This window comes from Conger conger, chromosome 6, assembly GCF_963514075.1.
Source record: "Conger conger chromosome 6, fConCon1.1, whole genome shotgun sequence".
In the NCBI taxonomy this organism is placed as follows: domain Eukaryota; kingdom Metazoa; phylum Chordata; class Actinopteri; order Anguilliformes; family Congridae; genus Conger; species Conger conger.
In genome coordinates this window covers 26,989,408-27,013,520 of record NC_083765.1, presented here as the reverse complement: position 1 = coordinate 27,013,520, position 24,113 = coordinate 26,989,408, and the positions used below count along the sequence as shown (strand labels likewise).

The window sequence follows — 24,113 nt, the reverse complement described above, 5'->3', positions numbered from 1 at the left end:
TAATTCTGGCACATTCTTAAATGTGTACTGCCAAAAAAAAGTAGTAAACTAAAACAAAACTGTCACCCGTTTCTGCAGTGGAATTACAATCTGTTACAATAGGGGTATCCCACCCCAGGAGCTTTTGCTTTCACACAAAAATAACCAGCAGAAGCAAGAAGCCTGCCTAAGCAGCAATAGCAAGTGCACCAGGGGAACACAGCTGTTTGAGAGAGTGAATGACAAGGGCTGGCCACCAGAGGGAGCCTGTGACCCTGGGAGGAGCCGGCACAGCTAGAGTCACATTCAGCCGGCACTGTCCCCACTCCAGCGTAAACACAGGCCAAAAATGACACGCATCTGCTACCCAACCGAGGCACCTCTCCACTACCCAACCGAGGCACGGATGAGAAAACAATACAGCCCCCAGCGCAAGACACGTGTGTGATGCTCATTACTGTTTACATGTACCTTAGAGAAAGAGAGAGAGAGAGAGACAAAGAATGAGGGAGAGAAGGAGAGAGAGGAAAGAGAGAGAACAAAAAACAGACAAAGAGAGTGAGTGAGAGTGAGAGTGAGAGGAAGACAAAGAAGATCGAGTCAATAAGCAAAAGAACGGACTTACCTCGATGGCCTCTCTGGTCCTCTGTCTACTGAAGCGTGATAAAAAGACGTCTGTAAGACAACAAAGAACAAAGAAGAGTGAGCGCTATGTGAACAAAGGGACACACACACACTCTCTTTCTTTCTTACACACACACACACACGCAAATTACGCACACAAACCCACACAAACAAACACATACACACACACACTACTCACACACACACACACACAAACACACACCCACTACTCACACACACACACACACACACACGCATACACACATGCACGCGACCGCACACACAAATACACATAACATACACATGCACACACACACTCTCACACACACACAGATACACACTACTCACATCCTGTGCTTACACCACTGCACGCTGTAGAACAGGGACAGACAGGAGCGGATCCAGGCTCGTCTGCCCCTGCCTGCTAGCCACCAGCCCTGAACTCATCTCCATTCTTCCCCAAAATGAGAGAAGCACACCCCCGTCCTCATCCCTCTCCCCATCACAGACACGCCACTCTCTTCACAAAGCATCTCCGCTGAACCGCCCACGTCCCTGCCAAGCACCTCCCCCTTTCTTCTCCCCAAATCCCAGTACTCTCAGCAGCTAACCGCTAACCCTAAACCAGCGCTCATTTTTAAAGCCCTGCCTCCAGCACGTGTGATTCCCAGGATCATGGGGAACTCTTGCCACCATAAGACTCACCGCCTGGCTGACGTTACTCCTACCCACGGGGTAGGATCCTACGCACCAATCTCTTAATTAGGCAGTGAGCTCGATGCAATTATAAACCCATTTGGGACTGTGTAGGGTTTTCATTGAACCCTTGTCACTACAAATTAACTGCCAGTCGCTTCTAAACACTTGGCTAGGCTTACATTAAAACTTGAATATTTAACGTAATGACAGTCCACAGTTCATTCTTGATTTAGAATCATTATCATTACAATGTTATTGTTGTTGTTATAATTTTTATATTTTTATATTTTAATATAGCCATTTCAGAAAATATTTGATCAATGAAATAGATTCAAATGCCTGGGCTCCTCTGCTCCGGTCCTGGGTGGACTAGCTCTGCACCAGGTTTTCTAGCTCTCTTTGTACCATCATCTGAACTACTGAATAAAGCTAAATGGGTTTTACTGAAGACTTTAATGGAGTGAGTATTCAGTTAAGTACTCATAACAAAAGACAAATGTTTAGTCGTTTTACACTACAGTCTGAAGGAAAAGAACAAAACAAGTTGCAGGGAAATATTAATGTAACCTGAGAATGAAGAAAATGGTGCCTTTTTACCATTTGTCTCATGAAACAGAATGAGACCCTTCTCTTATAGTACCACTGGATAAACAACGAGATAAGGGGGCAGGTGCTTTTGCCAATCTCAGGAATACCACATCTGTCCTGGTCAAAATAAACAACAGCTTCACATCATTATTCAAAGATGAACCTTGCAGTATTCAATAGGGTATATTCAATATATTTTATGTATTCAATAGGGTATTGAAGAGTGGAAGAGCAGTGAGCAAATAAACCTGATATAAATGATGAAATAATCTTAAAAAACAGAGATCAGCATGGCAATGAGTATGGTGATGATCATGTTTCCAATGACTCTCTCCGCTCCTTTGCTAACAGAGCTCAGGCCCTTTGCTCCTCTTTATACATAACAGGAAATCATACAACATGATTGGCCCAATTTACTTGACGGACGGGTCTAAAACTCTGATGTCAGAGCACTGACGAGGCACAGAGAAGCAGAAATGGCTGACCGCTGTGCAGCCCACAGTCCCAATGTATGTGTCACAGTGCTGCGGCCAATCAGAACGGGTGTTACCTGACACCTGACATGGTGATTACCTGGGTGACACTTCGAGGGCAGCTCTCTGGATTATAATCCAGCCTCTTTTTAGGAGGCTTGTGTCAGAGGCAGCAGAGTGGAGGAAGAGGAAAGATGAGGAGGAAGCGATGGAGGAAGAGGGGGATGAGGTGAAGGAGAAGAGCAGTGGCGTCATGGGAAAAGACATGTGGAGAGAGTGATAACGTTAGAGAACACAAACAAACAGTGCCTACACACACACACACACACACAACACAAACACACACTTATACACAAACTCACACACACAGTCATAGCACAAATACACATTTGTACACAAGCAGATTATCAAAGCTCAAATGCAAGCACCACACAAATGCATGCTAAAAAAAAAAATCACTTCAACCACTCATACACACACAAATGAAAGAGACACGCAGACTGAAAAACTACAGAGCGATAGGAGCACATCTGCAAAGTGTGACACATCTTTGCTAAGCTATTTGTGTGCTATCAAAGTGCATAAGCAGCACACTTTAGCCTCCATGCTTCAGCTCAACATAGTCAAAACACCAAACACGCACAACGGAGCGGACCACAACCGAGCAGACCAAGTAATGGTTCTGATGACATGAATCTATCATTACAGGGCTTTTCTAACAACAGCTACTCGTGAGCCTGTGAACCTGTTCTCAAAACAGCCTGCATATGAATAGACAAGCTCCAGAGGGGATACATTCAGTATAAAGCCAGAGGAGAGTGCTGATGACAACCTGTGTGTGCATGCATGTGTGTATGTGTGTGCATGCGTGTATGGGTGTGCATGCACTTGTGCATATGTGTGCATGTTTGTATGTGTGTGCATGCATGTGTAGCACCCATGCCTGCGTGTGCTCACTGTCGTAATAGTTCCTGTGCTCACATGACTTCAACATCATTTCAAAAAGCATCAGTTATAAGTACTTACATAGTTTCAGATTTCATCCTATAATGGAGTATCTTGCACATCAATTTTACAGTATATCTATCTAATTGTATGGTCTATGCTGAACAACTGAAAAAATGTTTGATAGGAAAATATATGAGTTCTTGTCATGTTTATATATAATTAAACATAACACAACAAACATAAACTTTATACTTTAGCATAATATTCATCATTTTGCTGTAATAATGATTTCTTTGCTAGAGCTCTTTTTCCATTATGAAGTCATGTGAGAAAGTGGAAACAGAAACCATGTCAAACAGCTCCAAACAGAGCAGCTACATGACAGGGCTGGAACTGATCTCCAAAATATCCCCATTTCTGGAACACCTCTGTATATTGACAACTTTACGAAACCATGATCAACCCATGATCATGGTCACCTATCCCAAGAGCCAACCTAGTCTCTGTGCCCTGCATGATCAAGTTCTGCATGATCAAGTTTACACAGCAGTGCACTGCACAAAGAGATCTTATTATTTTCACATTATAAGACACATATCTTAAAATGAGAACAAAATAATTATGCATCCCAATTGTCCTGGTCATAATTTGTACGATGAATGGCTGTGATAAACATAACTACATAATTACATGATAAAAATATCTCACAGCTATAAGTTATTAGAAAACAAGGCTGTTCCAACTGTCTGCCGTTAAATCAGGAAAGCTAATTTAGGACAGATTTAAAAGTGAAATAAGGCTTGTATGAATGTAGCATTAAAAATTCCTGACTGAATCTTTCACAGTCTCACATTGGGAGACATAATCTTGTGGTAAGATGTAAATATGGATGTTTTTTACAGAATTATTGTACTTTAGGAGTTTATTTAGTCTACAAACTATGAGACCATATTAGCAGAAGTAACAATAATTCATTATCTTTCAAATCCACTAATTAAATCCAGACATCACACATTAACTGAACATTAATATGATGACTTACACACTGTAAGACTGTTGAATAGTCTTATGCAGAACCTACATAGGTCTTATGCCGTGCTCATGAAGTAAATAGAATAGCCTTTTTTCTTTTGAGAAAATAATAGTTTTTGCAGTGTATAAAAATAAGTGTAAGAAGTAGCTCCACTACACACACAGAGAACGTGTAAAAAGTACAGAACTGTAAATGCAGCACACAACCACGCACAGGACAAACACAGCCACCGCATGCCAAACCACAGGCAGGACCGGCGGGCCGCGAGAGGGCCGCTGCTTGCTTTGCATTGTGGGAAGGGAGGAGGGGGGTGGTCTACGCTAGGTGAAGGACGGACACACGGGCCAAACTTACCGGGCGTCCAAACTCCAGCTCGGAAAAGAACTTATACCAGGGTTCATTCTCTAAATCTAAGCCATCTGGGTTTATGTCATACATCTGGAGTGGAGAGCGAGAGAGATAGAGAGAGAGAGAGAGAGAGAGAGAGAGAGAGAGAGAGAGAGAGAGAAAGATGAAGGATGGTAGAGAAGTAGAGGAGAGAAGTATGAGTGAGTGAGAGAAGGAGAGAGGGGGAGGAGAGAGGCAAAGAGTAAAGGAATGAGAGAGGCAGAGGAAGAAAAATGAAAAGACAAGTAAAGCGAGAAAGATAAGAAAGAGGGAGGAGCAGAGAAGAAAAAGAGAAGAGCAGAAGAAGGGAAGGAGAGAGAGGGACAGAGAGAGAGAGGGACACAGAGAGAGAGAGCATACTGAGAGATATGGACCCTCACCGGTCAGTCACCCTGCCCTCGACACATGCATCATGTTTAATAGGGATGGGTTTGCATGGAGGGAACAACAGGAATAAGAGATATGAGCCACAGAAACAGCAGCATGTCCATGACTGCAGAACCACTGGTGTCAATCTCTCTCAACCACCTGGGATAGAGTGTAACAGGGAGGTACAGCATGGCTGGTTTAGTCAAATATCAAATGAAATGAAAAGCAACACCAAGAAATGCTGCTGCATTATGTTTAGTGTAGTTGTGGTTATCTATGAAGTAAGTCCTACAGGGCTCCAATCCGAGTATTCCAGCCCAGGTTTCCCAGCTGTCTTAAACACCATCAACACTCTCAGTGCTGATTCAGACCCTTCAGACCTGACCCAGAAGTGCCCAAAAACAAAGCCTGCAGACCCAGGCACCCAGATTAGTACACATTACAATTTGACCGTGGCACTACAGACTGACCAGCAGAGGGCAGTAAGCTCACTGCAATGCTGCCTCAGTCCTCAATTTGATTTCACAATCCAGCTGAAGAGAAATGTCTGTCCCTGATGATCCCTCCAGTGGAAGAGGCAGGATTCCTCTGTGCGTTCCGAAAGCGCTCAATGGTTCAAACGTTGAAATGAGGTTGAAGTGAGGTTGAAATGAGGTTGAAGTGAGGTTGAAGACAAACACGGAGGGTTCTCAAACAGGGCAAATAATGTAATCATGGGGCCCGAGCTTCAGTCAGAACAGAACCTCACAGTCATCCCCCAAACACAAACACGATGGAGCCTGACAGGCCCGTCTCAGAACTGCTGGCAACTGCGACTGAATCATTTCCTCCACAGAGACCGCGTAGATCCCCATTCGCCAAAACACAACATTCTGACTCCAAGCAGTACAAAAACAACAACAACAAAAAAGAGTAGAATGTAATACAGTCTAAACGTAGACTTACAGATCTGTACCCTGAAATAACTGCCATAAACAGAGGTAAGGAGTGAAAGCACAAAGCCCTCCCAGCTAAGTTTCCCACTGTTTGCTAATAGGCACCCAGGGGTCTCGTCTAAAAATAAAATAAAAAAAACTGCATTCACCCCCCCGAGTCTCATTCATCATTTAATATCAATCTAATTGGCACTGGGAATATGACACCTATGTGTATTTAACCAGCCTTTTGAAATGAAACCGCAGTGACAGAGGTTGGCCGCGGATGTTGTTTCCAGGCACAGACATGCATATTTAACGAGACAGGCAAGCACCATCAGCTAACCGAAGCGTGCGAAGCCCTGGAAGTAAGACTACACTGCGCAAACATGGGAGCTCCTGTTACGTGAATGGGCAATATCAGACTTTTGAATATGTTCATGTTTCCAAGTAGATGATTTTTTTCATGTTCAGTCTGGCCAACCAAAGGCTTTATCTGAGTTTTACACTTTTAAATCATCGGCCTTGGAGCTGTATTGTTATTTTCAAGACCATGTGACAAAGCACAGTTGTGTTCAGACAAATATTTCTGAGGGTTCTGGAGATGCCCCAGAACCAGTAGCAGTTACACCTGAAAGGTGAGACACTCCCTCAGAATCAAGGCCAGGTCTGAATAAGCACACGTGACTACTATTGAGTAAACAAGTTACATACACATTTTATCCAGCTTGTATACTCAATAGTGGGCAGGTGTGCTGATTCAGACATGTCCCAAGTTTCTATCTGACCAATGGCTCAAATTAAAACAGTACAACCTGTGGATCTCCAATAGACCCATGTGAAAAAAATAGTACACTGAGGTATACTCAAACTATACTATTTTATGCTTAAAGTTTATATAAAGCTAGAAAGATATACAATTTATATCCAGTAGGCTTAGTATACTATTCTTTTCACATGGAAATGCAGAACACTTTATGCTGAGGAATTTGTAATTTTATAAGAGGGGAAGATACAATCAATGCAACTGCATTTTATTTCTATAAAACCACAGAAAAACACAAATGAGAAACTTACTATTTTCACACTATTTTCTCATTGTTGTGACTGGTCACTTTATCGAAAATCTAATTTTATAATGTACTAGGTATTTCCCAATCTACTAATGATCATATGTCTCATGGGCTACTCCTATGCTGTTTATACACTGACTTTGCCAACTTCCGGAGGAGAATCACACTCCTTCACAAATGTGTTTAAACATGCCTTCACAAATTAAAGCCTCACCGCATGTGATTTTATTTAACCCTTTGGTGGTTCAAAGGGCACAGGCATGCACTTTCTCTTCTGTCAGAGTTGTACAGTAGAGGCATGTTTCAGACACATGGGAGGAGTGTGAGCCCTATTGCATCAGCAGTTACTGCCAGAAACTGAGTTACACTGCATGAGAAACTGCCTGAACAAAAATAAAAAAACTGTCTACAGTGTTGCTCAGTAACTGAGATCGTTTCTAATTCAGTGCAATATTTTCAGCCCTAAGCAGCATTTCTGCTCTTCAGAATTGCAGAATTGGTGTGTTGTTCAAATTAAGTAGTGCTCTGTATACCTGCATTTCTGCATTTTCTTTATAGCACTTGGATTTTATTAAGAAATAATGATTAATAATGTTGTAGCTGTTTAATTTTTTTTTGCGTTTTTATCTTCTAAGTATCAAGTGCCATCTCTATCAGCACACAAAAACCTGTTTCAGGAAATTAGGAAAAAATACCCTATAGTCTATGAGGAATACTAAACTTAAATGCAACCATACATGCTGTCCCGTCTCCTCCTGCATTGTAAACATGATAATTTCTAATGAACTTTCTGTGCAGTGGCCGTGCTGGGCCCCACAGTGAGGCTCAGGGCTCAGACGCAGTGAGCTGACCTCTGTCTGCATCAGGAGAATGAAAGACAGGAGGTGATGAGGGTGGAGCTCAATGTGGGATGTGGGTGTGGGTGGGGGTCGGAGTGCCAGGTCACGGCCCTGGATCACACTGCCATGTACACTGCCATGTAAAACACCATCTATACACCTCTATATACATCTGTTCTTCATCTGACATGTCAAGAACAACAGAGACACAGATGATCTTTCCCATTTCCTGTTGTTCCCATCATTCTGGTTCAATGGGCAAAGAGCATCTAGTGAAACGGCTATTCACATTGTCTATGTACTCAGGGGACAGGTGCTATAGCGCTCTGAGTGTCTGCAGAATACATTTGATGCTCCTGGCTTTGTGGAGTTGCACAACTTAATTATGAATCCAAGCCAGCTCAGCGGTGTCGTTTTTACAGCTCTAGTAAACCATATCAGAGAAAGCTTAGAAAAGAAAGAGGTTAAATCTCACAGAAAACTGCGACGTTTATGAGCTTAACTGGTCTACAGATCATTCCTGCTTGCTGTGCACAAAGACATAAACCTCCAAATTAGTAATCCATGAAAAAGTGATAATTTCACAGCCCTAAAATGAACTGCTATATCAGAACTTCTGATACAGCTTCAAACTACCTGATACGCAAATAAATGTCTCTGACTGCAGTCCTGCACCAACTAAAATTATGAAGCATGGACATGTTTGGACATGTTAATGGACATGTTTTGCAAACATGTCCATTAACAGCAATATATTACCAATTAAGCAATTCACATTAGACTTTGAATCGGCAATCCTTGTATTACAAACCCAATTCCTCAACCCAGGGCTAGCCAGCCCTATTCAAGTCCTGTAGGTCCTGTAGGTCTGCAGTCCTGTAGGTTTTCACTCCAACCCAAACAAAGCAAACCTCATTCAACAACTAGAGATCTCGCTGATCTCGCTGAGCTGCTAATCAGGCATACCATATGAGATATGGTTTACTAGGATTGGTTTGAATCCCAGTGTAGCCACAATAACATCCGCACAGCCGTTGGACCCTGCATTGCTCCAGGGGAAGATTGTCTCCTGCTTAGTCTAATCAACTGTACGTCGCTCTGGATAAGAGCATCTGCTAACTGCCATTCATGTACCAAATTAGGGTGGAAATGAAAACCTACAGGACAGCAGATCTTCAGGAACAGGGTTTGGCAGCCCTGTCTTAACCCTAAGCCTCACACCACACAGGCCCATAGAGTAATGCAGCACTGTGGCTGTGGCTGGTGCACTTACCGCTCTCTCCTGTTCCAGGATAGAGGACTTCCCCGGCTCGTACTCAAAGATGCTCCGCGGCTCCGCGCGATACATCCGGGTGTCTATCTTCCTGTCGGGGGGGCCCCACTCATTCCTGCCGTGACACGGGAGCCATATCCATTTGTGAGTTCTGCATCCTGTGCTGAATCTCATCACCCGCCTCAGTGAGTTTTACAACTGTTTCTGAATGTACATCTTTATACAAGTGTGTGAATTATTTTTACCAACACCTTATGATTATTCTAAAAATGCATAGACTGTATGAATGTACATGAGTCAAAGGAATTCAATGAAAACTAAAAAGAAGTAAATAATAATAATAGTTGTTGTACTTATCATCATACAATGTAAGCAGTACTGTTATTGGATAATGGGACACTGCAGTTGGGTGCTTACAGGTCCCTCTCTCCGGGTCTCAGCTGGGCCAGCGATGGCATAGGGGGAGGCGGTGGGGGGATGGGAGAGGGCGCGGGGTCCGGGAGGGAGCAGGGCCCGTTGTCCGAGGGGCTCTTGGAGAGGGGCCGGTAGGTGTGGGTCCTAGGGGGCGGGTGGGCATGGACCGCGTTTGAACCGTTATCTGGGGATGAACAGATACACAGCACACGTCAGAATGGCAAAGAAACAGACTGAGGGTGGATTTCAGAAAGGAAATGACATTATAATCACTATAATGGAGAGAGAAAGAGGGAGGAGAGAGAGACAGAGACTGACATAGAGAGAGAGACAGAGAGCCCGACAGAGAGAGACAGAGAGACAAAGAAAGAGAGAGAGCGAGACAGACAGAGAGAAAGAGAGAGAGATACTACAGTAACAAGTTGATCTCCTACCTGAATTAACTATTGCATATGTGGCATTGTATGTGTCTGCATAATCATCATCTGCAGAAGCACAGGGAAATAAAGTGAGGAGGCAGGTGTCAGAGGTTAGGATCATCAAAGCTGCTCAATAAGTCTTAAACAAGTCTTACTGTAACGGAAATACTCCCTGGATACATCTTATGCCAGAGTGCTGATTAAGAAGGCGATGCCATCAATGCTCTTGTTTAATAATTCATGAGCCAATATTCCAATTTTCTGTGTAAGGTAATGAGAAAAATATGGTAATTTGGTGGGAGGGTCACGTCTCCTGGGTCAAAGGTCACCCTCCTGAAGCCTGGAGGAGTGATCCTGGCAGGTCTCACGCTGGGTCTGACGGAGCTCTCTAGAACGTTTTCCCCCAGTCATCTCACAGACTGCTGAGGCCAGCCCTTTTCCTGCTGCCCTTGCAGCACGGTACAGGAAACACCCCGACAGACCTTGCATAAGCACACTAAATTAAACTCACTGACTGATTGCTGCTATGCACCGTGGAAAATGCTGTTTCTTTCACAGTGCAGTGCAGGAGGCCATTAAATCATCACAGGGAGAGGAACGGTAAAGAATATAAAAAATGTTTGAGCTGTATTAAGTTTAGCAGTGTGGGAAAAGAGGAAACCTCGAGTGGATATATTACCCATGGACAGCACTTTGCACAGATTGTGCCTTAATGATGAGGAGTTGAGTTTTAATGGGGCTCCGTGAGGACGGCTGTCACATTTCAGATATGGTCTGTCAGCGCATCCCACACAAAGCACCGGCTCTGCATTCGGGGCACTTGTCTTTGCATCCTGAAAATGTGCCACCTAGGAACAGCACTTGTCAAACGACAAGGAAGTGAAAAGGGTTCACCGGCAGAATGCTTGCAGAATGCCCAGGAATAAGAGCTGCTTTCTATCTTTCTATCTGTCTGTCTGTCTGTCTGTCTATCTATCCATCATTAATGAAATAGGATTACCGTATACTTGCCCATGAAAAACAAACACGTGCACCCACTGTCACTAACGAGCATAACGATCTTGTAAATAAAGATACAAACAAAACTGCAAAATCAGTTTTATGGTGCTGTGCCAGGTTTAATGTGAGATAATGTAGCAGAATGATGCACCCACCTGGTTTATGGACCATGTGGATCTGTTTGAACATAGTCTTATACCAGTCCTTCGGCCTGTCCACGGTCTGTAGGGAGAACAAGAGAAAATGAGGTGACACCGGACTCATCTCAGCACTTTATGCCCCAGCGCTTTATCCCCACTACAGTGTAGCCTCACCAACCAGTATCCTCACCCTTGACTTGTCCCAGTATCCAACACAAAAAGGGAAAGTGTTTAAGAGTGAGAACGAGTTGAACAATGAGAATGAGAGAGGGAGTGTGTCTGTTGGAGAGAACAGACTTCTGAAAGTTGGCTAAAAGACTATACAGTAAGAGAAAGGGAAACAGATAAATGATGTCCATGAATGAACTCAATCAAAAAATGAATAAGCATCTCAGATTTCTCCATTTCCCCATTGCATCTGTCATTGACACACATACAGGGGTCCTAACCAATATGTGTGTCAGTGAGAGAGCGTGAGAGAGAAAATGATATATTTGTAAAAAGGGAAGAGAAAAGAGGAGAGAGGAAGCACAAAAGAGGAGAAAGGAGGCACAAAAGAGGAAACAACCGCAGTGCTCTCCTGCAGTACGCATTGAAACACAACAGCACGTTAATCTGTGGACCAGTCAGTGAAGCTGACCTCAGGAGCGCTCTTTCCCGGGCCTAACTGAAACACACTCTGGAGAAAAACAACATTCCCTGCAAGGACTAAGCCCCAGGAGCAGCCAAACCCACATCAATCTCACAATACTACAGGTGCCATGGTTACCAGTGAGAGGAATGGGGCAATCTGAGCATGCCTACACCATGTTTTTATGCATATGACACACAACAAAACGCTCCAATTTACTCCAATATTGACATATGAAAGGCTCAACCCAACTGCCATAATTAATACATGGCCGTTATTAATCTAAATGAAGAAGATACACCTCCTGGGGGGCTCTTTCTATCTCCAGAGGAAAGATGAAACAGGAAAACAGAAGGAAAAGGACTCTTCATGGAATATCAGGGTTTACCGACACTTCACTGACCTCGCTGACCCTTCACTGTACATACAAGTTCAAACGAATGACAAGCATTCATTAACGTGCACTCACTCACCGTTCTGATGGCGATGGGGATGCCAGACTCGTCCACCGGCCCGATGCCCTCGTAGTGGGGCGCCTTGATGACAGACACCCTCTTTTCCTCCTCTGAGAAGCGGGCGATGGGCACGGTGCTGGTCACGGTCGTGTGCCCGGTGGAGCGGGTCTCCCGGACGGAGTCTGAGGATTCTGTGAAAACAGAGAGGGGTGTGGCTGTAACCCTCTCATCCATCCAGTCATCTCCTCCCCCAAAACACTCCACAACCTCTCCTCCTGTTCCTTACACCGACGCAGGGTGAGCACACAGAAACACCCTCCTCAGTGCCAGAGAAGATGCTGGAACCCTTCCAGAGGGTCAAACAGGAAGAGCATCACACGCATACATTAACTCCTTTGTGTTGGCTGCATCCTCCACGTTAAAGCTCCACCCCCATCCCCATTCACTTTCTCCAATAAAATTCAATAGCCCAATGAGGAATACCATTATGGATGCTGGGTAATTATTTCTGGGAATACACAGGCACTGAATTGCCTCAAGCTGCCCTAAAGAGTAATATGGATAATCAACTTTTGGAAAGGATTCCTGCAATGATGTTCAGAATGAGTGGAACTGGAATTGTTCTCAGAAAAAAAAAAATAGCATAGAATTTTTTGATGGAATGGAGCCCCGTATGTACACTACTGAATTTGATAAGGGAAGAAAAAATATAAACAATCGTTCAACCTGTGATTATAAAAAAGCAAAACCAAAACTCATTTTTCACAACGCAGCCACCTTTTACCAAACATTTTGTGTAAGCTGGGAAAGTATTGGGAAAAATGTACAAGGGACAGTGGTCTTTCCTCACCACACAGGCTAATCATGGCTGCTTTGCAGGGAACAGTCATCTGTGAGGGTCAGGGCGTTTTGGGTCGTGAGAAACAGTTCTGAGCATTAAACAGAAGGTTGTGTTAATGTGCTGCAGTTGCACATTCCTATACATTTACTCCAGCAAAGAGCTTGTTCTGTAGACATAAATTTTACACAGATATTCACCACTGGACAGATATGTTTAATGGAGACACAATGAATCACACATGTAAAACATTCTCAGTGCATCTAAATGTCAATATCACCAGCACTGATGAGATGAATGCATTAGAGCTCTTGTTTTTAATGTGCTGTCCAACTATGGATTGATCAAAGCAGTCCATGCATCAGGGATGGGGGAGAACGGTATTGCAGATGCATTACTTAACACTGTTCAGCTTAAATGCACACTGAGAAATTCTGGAACTCAACCCAGCTTCTGGGAACTCAGAAACCAGTAAACATGGCATCCTTCTATATTTATTTTTGATGAATTAATTTAAGAATTTTGTTAAATTAATCCTAAGCCACTTGACCATTCACAGCACAGAAGAAGTGTGTGCTTGCTGCCATATAGTCTCTACTGAAACCCCTGACCTAGGTCTTACTGCATATCTTCAATATTTATGGAAAGCCAGCCACTAAAAGCCAGCCTGGAGCTTGTTCTGATATCTTTAAATGATAAAAAGGGAAGATAAATAATGTTTAATTGTTTTTCCTTTTATTCTGTGGAGAACACAAGGCTTGATTACTGTCTCATTCTCAAAGGACCCACAGCCTTGTGTGAGTGGTTTGGGCAGCAGCTGGGTTGATAAGCACCATTTCAGATACACTCAGTCAGTGCATCTCACCCAAAGCACCGTCTCTGTGCCAGGGGATTAAGTAATTTTACTTTTGATCCTAAAGACAGGCTACGCTGAACCCTGAACAAAGACAGCACTAGTCATAAGAACAGGCAGTGAGAACAGATCACTAGCACATTGCTTTCTACCAAGCACTGTTACCATGGTAACCCCCCCCCCCCCCAGTAGGTGACTCACCTGAGCTCCTACTGAGGACGATGCTGGGACTGAGGGAGGGGGGGACGAGGGGCGGGTGCCCCGGGGCGGTGAAGGGCTTCTGGTAGTGACCTGCGCTCCCGTTAACCGTCATCTGGCCCTGAGGAACATGAGAGGGACACCCATAACATAGCTCTACTGGCGGGGAGTATGGGAACGATAGTGCACGAAAATGTGGTTGCACTGTTGAGATATTATGTGATTAGTGAGGGAAATCATGGGGAGGGGGCAACACTGGGTTGGTGGTTACTGACAGAGACAACGACAAAAACATGGACAAACAACAGGGTTCATCCCACCAGGACGGTTTAGTGATGAAGCTTACTGTAGCACACCTACACAGGAGTCCTTCGATAAACTCATCACTTTCTGACAATCAATCAAAACCAATGGTTTTATGTTAAAGCCATAGAAATCTACATTTTTACAACATTTTATATACAAAACACTAATTTTCCCTTTTCTATAATTGCTAAAATGCAATACTGCACAAAAAGACTTGGCTGTTCGCTCAGTCTTTTTCTGCAGTATAATCATCCTGTGGGAATGCCTTACACCTGTAGGGGGAGCACAATCACAGGGGTGAAATATTGGCCTGGCTAAGATGCCGCTAATATTCTCATACCACAAAGTATGTCTAAACCATTTGACAGATTTAAGCTGTAGAGGCCGGAGAAAGGCCTGCCTAAAAAGGCATCCTCCATCAAGCAGTTCATGGACACAACGTCCTTCTAGTCAGTCTACAAATGTGACTGTGCCAGTGCTGATTGAGGTTGGTACATAATTCAGTGTAGCACAGAGGGAGGGATTCAGCTGGTAGTGTTGCATTATACACACAATGGGCCTCATTTATCAAATGTGAGCCGAACGAAATAAACCGTTAATACTTCGGAAATGCATTTGCACACATAATGTGGGATTTATCAGTAAGTAAATAAGTATAAGTTTTCGGATGTCATTTTCATAGAAGCCAAACAAACTTCACGAGTGGTCTCAGCTGTTCGGTATTGTGCTTTATTAGAAGATTTGGGGCATGGCGTAGCCTACTGTGGAAAGATCTTCAGACCAAGCCGATTTCTTTGGTGAGGCTCACAAAAGAAACAACGAACAATAACGGCAAGTTTAAGTTCAAGTTTACACCAGCAAACATCATGGTATAGAAGTGGCATGGCATGTGGCTGATGCGCTTAATTTGTTTACGAGTTTTGTTTTTTGCCTCGTGCTTAATGTCAGAATGTTTTTCCCAATCGGAAGGTTCCCATTCGGTCATTCCGATATGACATGAAGCAGCTTTAGCCTTTGTTGCCATGGCTGACCTCTCTTTCCCATTTTCACATTTACTGCTTTATGAGAAAATTTGAAGCATGGCCACATAATCACATTCTTTGATGCTTCTGACACCTCTTTCTGGCTCTCTGCAAGTGGGATTCCTGATAGCGACGTCTCTCCCTTAATTTGCCAATGCATTCCTCCAGCCCAAGGCTTACTTTCCTTCCCTCAGTGAAGCCTGGAAGGCAGCAGCTTGTAGAACTAGTCAACTAATCGCAACGGGTTTAGCTAACTAGATAGCTCAGTAACATAGATACAGACGTAATAATAGGGACACATATTCTGTGGTTAGAGCTGAAACTGCTGCCTTCCAGGCTTCACTGTGAGAGGGAAAGTGCCAAATCGTTTTCTTTTTACCTGCTGCATAGTGCGTGTTATATGAGGAAGAGTTTACAACAGCTAGGCTATATATTGGCAGGCTTTAGTTTTCCCCAGCTCTGACAATTCACTGCTTACACTATGGAATAAAGAGGCCACTTCCATTAATAGAACTTCAATCTCCACCTTAGAGAACCTTTTTTCTTTTTCCGGCTATCTCTTTAAATTGCTATTTAAATGTATGTGTTTTAGGGGTATCAATTTACGCTAATCACAAATTTTGTGAATGTGCCTTTGATGTACGTTATTTATCAACATACACACGTGGATACGAAAAAAAGCTGTGTCTACGCCTGTTTCATAAATCTGGTGGAATTTGTTAGTTTGGTTCCCATCACACGTACATTTGCACACGGATTTCCGAAAATATTGATAAATGAGGCCCAATGGGTATACAGAGGAAGAATGACTCCTCTGATTGGTGGGGTTCCTGCCAGTTCCAAATGAAGTACCTTTTTGATGGAATGGCTGCACAGTATGGCCAGTGGACCATAGGGTAAATCGAACAAAAATGCAGCAGCAGCATTTTATTTGGAGGAGAACACAAGCTTCTCTCAGCGCCATCGAGACCATAACTGTGACAGAATAAAAATGGGCATTCTGAGTTAAAGAAGTTTGAGAAAAACTGGCTATTGCAACAGTTTTTGTTAAAAAAAACGTCAAGTTTGGGAAGAAAAGCATTCTTTCGTTCTGGATTATCTGTCTGGGTTTATGAGTCCCCGGAGGAGAAAATGCACCCTGCTTGTCATGACTCACACAGTGAGTTGTATTTAGCATTGCCCTTGCATGGGCTCATTTCCATGTGTTCTAGAATTAGATTGAAGCCCTGGGGTCATGGAGTGAACTTTACAAAAGTTTAAAACTTGGGTGATGGTTAGCTTAAGGGTTTGGGATGTGGACACCCTGGACAAAACAGATGGCTGAATGAGCCTTTTTGGACAGCTCTTCCAGACTGCTGTTGCTCTAATCAAGGTAAACAGGCTAGTCTCATGGCAAGTGTGACATCCGGTGACTAAAAATCTTCTCAACCCTTTGAAGAGTACCTTTTTTTGGAATGTTTTTTTCACAATTCCAAATCAGTGTTCGAGAGTTTATGCTTTGAATTCTATTGCTTTCCATTACCAGGAGTGCTTGCTACATCAGCATTAGAATGTTGAGGTAAGAACATTCTAATCACATATTTGTGACCTCACACCATAATGAACAACCTCTGTAGAAGCCATCTAAGGATTCTCTGCCAGAAACTCCAGAACACTGATGCACAGAATTCTCAATTGTAAATGGTACAGACCAGAACAACAGAAGACTACAGGACAAAAGGGAGTTAGAGATGGAGCTTGAGCCAGAGCTGTGAGACCACAGAGAGAGATTCCAGCTACATTAGTACCACTGGTGAGCCACATGTGGAAGTTTAGAGACTGACACAGTGTGGACAGACAGGGGGGACGAGCGGGGTGGTTTGGGGGCAGGGTGAGAGGGCAGTGTCAGTGACGTGCCCGGGGTTTCCTGTGAAGAAGGCTGGGTGGGTGATAGTTACGTTGGCGGGCGTGCCAGCGGCAGTTAGGGCCGCGTCGTCAGGGGCAGCGGACATCTGGCTGAGGGTCGGGGAGGGCGTGGCGGAGGCGCCGGGGGAGTCGAGGGAGCAGATCTGCAGCTCCTCCAGCACGGCCGTGGAGGAGGAGTAGTGACTGAGGGCCGACACGGTGACGGGTGAGGCCGCCTCGCTCTGCCAGAGCCGGGCCTCCAGGTCGCGGGACAGCATGTACGCCGTCGGGGACTGTGCCTTGGGCAGGAAGTCGGGGGACTCCAGGCTTGCGCGGCTCTCGCCGCGGTTAGTGGGCGAGGCGGGCCCGGGGAGTGCGTGGCTGTGCAGGGGTGGGGCCTCAAACTAGGGAGGGGGGTGGAGAAAAGAACTGAGAGTGAATCAAACGGTAGCAGGAAGCCATACAGCCCACAGCTGATAAACAGCTAGGAAGAGAGAGGGAGGAAGTGTAAGTGAACCTGGATATGTACAACCCAAATCAAAGAAAGACACGGTTAATGCTTTGTGTCCGTGATGGTGCAAAACGTGACGGGACAACCTCTCATAACAAAGCAACTGAGAACCAAACACCGAGCAGCACAAGCACTGTGTTGTGAACCCTGTGAATAGAAAATGTTTGGGTTTGCTTGCTCTGAGATCATGCTCTGAATTCGGAATGGGAAACATCACATCACATCCTGGTCTTGAGGTCAGAGGCTTGGAACATGGTTATGACACAAAGCAAATAATAACTTTGGTTTTACTGACGAATTTACTGGCATCATCCCTGAAACCAAGATAATGGACTGTTGTGGATTATAATGTTTTAGCTGTTCAATGCCCACATGAAGAATAAGCATGTAGACTGACATTTCTCTACCTTTTCTGTATAAATTCTCATCCCAAAACTACTTGATCATTCTCCAAAGACTACTGGAGGCGGAATGACCAAGCATTTATATTGAACAATACATCACAGTTACAACTAAACATAAAACAGCTTCAAGTAATTACACTCAAACTTGAAAGCAACTGATATATTTTAAACCAAAGTCAATACCTATTTGAAAAACGGTTAGAGAGAACATCAGCCCACACACCAAATAAACCACTCTTGTGAGGCAGAGCTGCTCATATTAAGCACGTCCAACATTTTATTACTTTCTCATAGGTCCACTCTATGTGCCAGTCCAGTAGTCTGTGGTTGTATAAATAACCAAAAGGCATTTTTGAGGGAGAGCCAAATCCAATAATTCCAGTGTACGTGTAGAATCCACGACTCTTTGGAGAATGTTTCACTGCGGCTTGGCTGTCTGAGAAAAGAAAATCACACCGACAGTAACTTCCTGTGCTGGCCTCAAATGACATCCCACATTTTAGCCATCTGAAGATGGTTCATGTTCCTTTTTTCCTACTAACATCGCCAAGTGCAGCATGTTTACTACGTGAAGGTCTCATCAGTGCTCTTTATCAGACTAGCGGTTAGTCCGAAGGGGACGTTACCATCAAACAACTGGCCATACTGTACGTTAGAAGGGGGAGAAACAGATTTTGGGACGGGGGGACATTTATACCGGATGTCGGGGGGGTACAGGAGGGGGGTTCTCTGCATCCTGGGGTCCTGCCTGCTGGGGTTCCCCCTGTTTGTGTTCGCTTGGGACAGAGGGAATGGCGGGCTGCGGTGGGGGGTCCGTCTGTTTCGGTTCTTCCGTGGGGACGGGGGGGTCAGCCTGAGATTCCTCAGTTTTGTGCTTCAGCTCCGGTCCCGTCTCCACCGCGGGGCCCGAGGGTGGGGCTCCTGGCTCTGAGCTGCGGGGGGCAGCCATCTGGATGGTGAGAGACGCTGTGTGTATCTCTGGGGGTGGGGGAGACGTGCGGGAGGTGTGCTCTCTCTGGGCAGGGTCTGGCTCTGTAGGAGGTGCGCTGGGGGGGGGTGCTCCCTCAGAGGGGGTGGGCTTGAGAGGTGGGGTGCTGCTGTTGCACAGGGAGGGGTTGTCTACGGGTTTGGCCGGGCCATCTGCAGACTGGGTCAGGGTGGCTGAAGTGCTTGCCGTGCAGGAGTACGAGGAGGAGGTGGTGGTGCTGGAGTAGGTGGTTTGCTGGATCACCCGCTTGCCCTGAACAAGTGAGTCTGCCCCGTCGAATTTCAGCACGGACCTAAAGGGGTCCGTGAGGGACTGCAGGGGACTGTACGGGGGAGGGGTTGTGCCAGGGGGATTTATGTGATAGCTTTCTCTCCTGGGGGGTGGAAGTGGGACCTTATTAGGCCATAGAGAGCCACACAGCAAAAGAGAAAAATAAGGGAAGACAGATGAGACAATGCATAAAGCTCATGTGCTTTTTTCTGAAAGGAGAAAATGGATTTCAATCTTAATGTCTGACCATGGCGAATGAAAACAAACATCCTTCTTTGTGCACTCAGACCGAATGTTGTTCGCTCAAGATTCAGATTCAGGTCCTAAAAGGGAAATGTTTGCGGTGGGACAGTTTTCTTTTGTGGAGAGTTGCTTTTCAAGGATGGTGGTATTTTTCCTTATAAGCCATCATTTTATAGAATGTGGCCTAGACACATAAACACACACTAGTTTCAGCAGCTCAACTGGGCCTCAACTGGGCATAGTTCTCCTATCCATCATCATTCAGGTCTTACACACACACACACACACACAGATTGCACACACTCCACATTCTTGATTAGTCTCTCGATCACCCTAACGTGTCCTTGTCTGAGAATATTTACATACTGTACAGTACGCCCTAGATAAAACTTTTCAGAACATTTGTGCATGAAAAAAACCTTTTTACACTCATCTGTCTGTACCAGACATTACCTTGGAAACAAAGTACTAGATTAAGGCTGTGAAGCAAAACAATATATTAGATTAAATGAATATTAAGATTATATGTAACACTGCCATAGCAAGCATCACAGAATTATGCAAATCATTCAAACATATTGATCAAAAAACCATTGCATATTGAAAAAAGAGGGTGCATGGGATATATTTTTAATACTGCTCAAAATATCCCATGTCTATTGCAAAACATGAATCATTAGCACTTATACACCTACACAATTTCAGGCATTTTTAACCAACATTACAAATATATTTTGACATTTGCAATTATGATCTGTATATTCAATGTTTTTCAATACTAACATTGATGTAATTGACTCTTTCGCAGGTGTAGATAACACCACACGGCAGAAACAAATGGTAGACAGAGGTCATTAACTGGTGTAGCTCCACTGAACTTACGGGTGTGGGAGACTTCTTGTCCTGCAGGTTGGGTCGAACACTGCGGAAGCCTTTGGCTGCCAGGGAGGAAGCGCTTGCCTCGCCGTTTCTCAGTCCATCAGTGGCACTGCGGGACCGCCAGCCATCTGCAACCACAATGCACTTCTGCATTACACACATCTCTCCCGCTCTTTTATTTATTTATATACATAAAAGTACAAATTATGCCAAACATATTGATAGGTGAGTTGCTACTACATTAATATGCATAAACCTGATTGGATTACAATGGAGGCAATTTATATATTGATATGAAAAATGTTTTTGCCATTTAAAAGGTCATTTGAAATCCAGAAATTGTGGATTTCAGATTTTAGCATGAGCAATGAATTTAGTTTTACTTTATTAGTTTTACAGTATATTTCAGATTATGTTATATTAAGGCATATACATACAGAATAATAATAAGAATATATAACAAAACAAAACTAAAATATACATAATTATGAGCTTTCAAGCATACACTACCAACGTTTTCAAAACCAGAAAGCCTGGTCATGGAGCATTTATTAATTTACTGATTGTAGGAAATAATATTAAAGTTAAAATATATACTTTATCACAGCTTTAGAGTTGATATAAGTCAATAAACTGAGCAATCATTGAAGTTACCTGAATCTGACGAATGAGACTCATTTCCTAGGAGAAACACATTAGAAAAATCAGATTGTGCACATGCTGTAAAGGGCACATTTTCCTCAGTGAAAGCATCTTCAGTCTTAAATTTCATCAGATGTAACAACCATCTTAACGTAACGTCCATTGAACTTGAAGATACAGTAGATGATGATGATGATCATCATCACAATTATGATGAAGGTGATTACATGAAGATACACAGATACTGAAGATAATAATGATTTCTATGATGATGTGATGATAATGTTAATGTGGATGAAGAATAAGGTCACTATGGTGAACGATGATGGTGATGACAATGACAGCGTTATACAGGAGAAGCACAGTAGGAAACAGGGAGAAGCACAGTAGGAAACAAGGATTACATACTCTTCCATGTTTTATTTGGTCTCATCAGACTGGTTGCTAATAACTACAAAAATGTCAAAAATACAAAAATGTCATCAAGCTGTTGACTGGAGCCCAGAATGACATATTTAATAAATGCATTTATGCCTCATAATTTTGGACGTTATGGTTTAAATTGATATCATTAATATGTAAAAGGATTATATTAGGACCTGATGAAAAGCATGTGGTTGGAATGCTTTAAAGATTAATGAGGCAGAGAGCGTTTTATGTCGCTATCCTTCTTAATAGCTTCCTGTTGTCTGCAGGGGGAGGTGTAAAGGGCTAGACCTCAACCAGACATGTAACAGCTAATTGTGTTAATAACCAACACTTGACTTCTGAAGTTGAATGTAATGCATTTTTATTCATGTAAGACACTGAATGATTCAAGGAGAATAGATTTGGGGACCATGGACGGTGGAGTCAATTTTGTGCAGTACCTGCCCTCTCCATACATATATTCACAGATTTATTTTTGGCCTTTTAATATATCTCTGTTTGGACTTTTTACTGTATATTATACAACTCTTTTGTAGCCTTTGTCATACATCATACATCTTTTTCCTGTTTGTTGTTTGTCATATTTCTAAATCATTTTATCCTTTATCATATTCATAAGCCTTTCTGCTTGACCTTTGCAATATTCATAAATCTCTCTGTTCAACCTTAGTCATATTCATCAACAAAGTTGCGTTATCGTATTCCAGTTTTTTGGAAACTTTGGTTAAGTGCACCTTATCACAATATTTCCAAACACATGGACTTATAAGGAGTCAACTGTATCTTATTTACAATGCAGGCTGTGTTTGTGTTAGGCCATGGTACATTAGCTCTCTCACACAATGGGAGCGTGGGGGTGGAGTCACCCAAAGAAGGAGTGGGACCAATGAGAACATGAGTTACTCAGTGTTTCCATAGTTGCAAGCAACAATAGGGCAAAGCCTAGAAATCACACTTAAGACTAAAGAGTTCTCCATTCCCCCCTGCCTATATCAGGGGGTCTCTAAAACCCCATTACTGCTCACAGAAATATCCACATGCTTCTACACTCTTAAGACATGACCGAGAAAGAGAAAAACTGGTTAAGGAAGTTTAGAGTAAAAATAGACAGCTATGGTTGAGGCTCAGAGATAGACGGTATGATGAGAGATGAAATATGGAGAATGAGATTTGACTGGGAGCAGCTTCAACTGATCACTGACAATCATTTCACAGAGGCTTTGTTTCATAAGAAGAATGAATCCCAATAATTCCCAGAGTTTGCAATCTCATGGCTCTGTTGAACAAATCTGTCCAGGGGTCAGGTGAAATTAATAAGACAATAAAGATACCAGGTAATGAAGCAGAAAATTCAACTTCAGTAAAAGCACAGTGAGCAGTACATTTAGAATGGACTAAGACTACAGTTTAAGACGTAAGGAAAGTGTTCCAAACACAATTGCCCGCATCACAGAGGAACTGGCAAAGGTCAGCTCTGCATTCCAAAAACGTACTATTAGCAACCGGGTACGGTCGTGGCTAATGACAGCTGTACAGGGCCTCTGTGCGTCAGGAGGGCTGGGGGTCAGTACCTGCAGTGTCATACAGGTTGGGCGTACTCTGGACCCTCTTCATGGGTGTGAGAGTGAGGGACAGGGTGGAGCTTTTGCGAGCGTGTCCTCCGCTATCTGGGGTAGCACAGCCGAAGGGACACGCAGACACACGACCCCCCCGAATTGCAGGAGGAGGGAAAGCACATGCATTATTACGGCTCGACTGCAAAACACAAACTCACACGGCTTTGGGAGGGGGAGGGAGAGGGAGCCCAAGTGCCTTTCTGATGTTTTCAGTCACATTTAGGACATATCAGAAAGGCTGTGGGCCTGTATACATGCCGCACAAGCAGAATTAATTTAACAGCAGGTTACATTTTATTGGTTAAGTGCTCTGTGGGGATGCTTGTGAATCCAACTCATGAAATAAACATTATAATCTGGGCAAATTCAAACGCGCATATGCTCTAACGCCATCTCAGCAAACAATATGTGGCAATGGGTTACAATATACACTCCAAAGTATACACTCTATAAACATATAAAAACAAATATATAGTGATATGTGGCATGTTATACAGTATGTAGCAATGATGATTTATATTGCCATACATTTAATAATTGACATTATCTTTAAAAAAAAGTCATATATAGTTTATCTTTGCAATACTGTACCACACATACTGTTTTCTGTAAGGGGTGAGGCATTTGACAGCAGTAACACACATCTATGGCACAAGGATTCTGCAGCACATTCATGCAAGGGTAAAAACTGCAGCCATATCCAAAGCACACACATGCACAAAATAAATAAGCAGATAAATAAAAAAACATCCCCAGAAGGCTGAGAATTAATT

General features: G+C 43.5%; 1 protein-coding gene across 1 annotated transcript in view; it reads right to left on the bottom strand.

Moving 5' to 3' along the window:
- sorbs2a (sorbin and SH3 domain containing 2a) overlaps positions 1-24,113 on the bottom strand; it is a 63,661-nt gene that overhangs the window by 14,008 nt on the left and 25,540 nt on the right. The window contains exons 4-17 of the mRNA XM_061246901.1: positions 23,296-23,391; positions 21,308-21,334; positions 20,657-20,781; positions 18,989-19,654; positions 17,412-17,762; positions 14,150-14,267; positions 12,276-12,448; positions 11,187-11,253; positions 10,048-10,098; positions 9,617-9,797; positions 9,200-9,350; positions 4,699-4,782; positions 2,464-2,520; positions 605-654 (exon numbers count right to left, since the gene is read on the bottom strand). Of these exons, the coding sequence (XP_061102885.1) occupies positions 605-654; positions 2,464-2,520; positions 4,699-4,782; positions 9,200-9,350; positions 9,617-9,797; positions 10,048-10,098; positions 11,187-11,253; positions 12,276-12,448; positions 14,150-14,267; positions 17,412-17,762; positions 18,989-19,654; positions 20,657-20,781; positions 21,308-21,334; positions 23,296-23,391 (2,197 nt within the window). The remainder of the gene's footprint in view (positions 1-604; positions 655-2,463; positions 2,521-4,698; positions 4,783-9,199; positions 9,351-9,616; positions 9,798-10,047; positions 10,099-11,186; positions 11,254-12,275; positions 12,449-14,149; positions 14,268-17,411; positions 17,763-18,988; positions 19,655-20,656; positions 20,782-21,307; positions 21,335-23,295; positions 23,392-24,113) is intronic.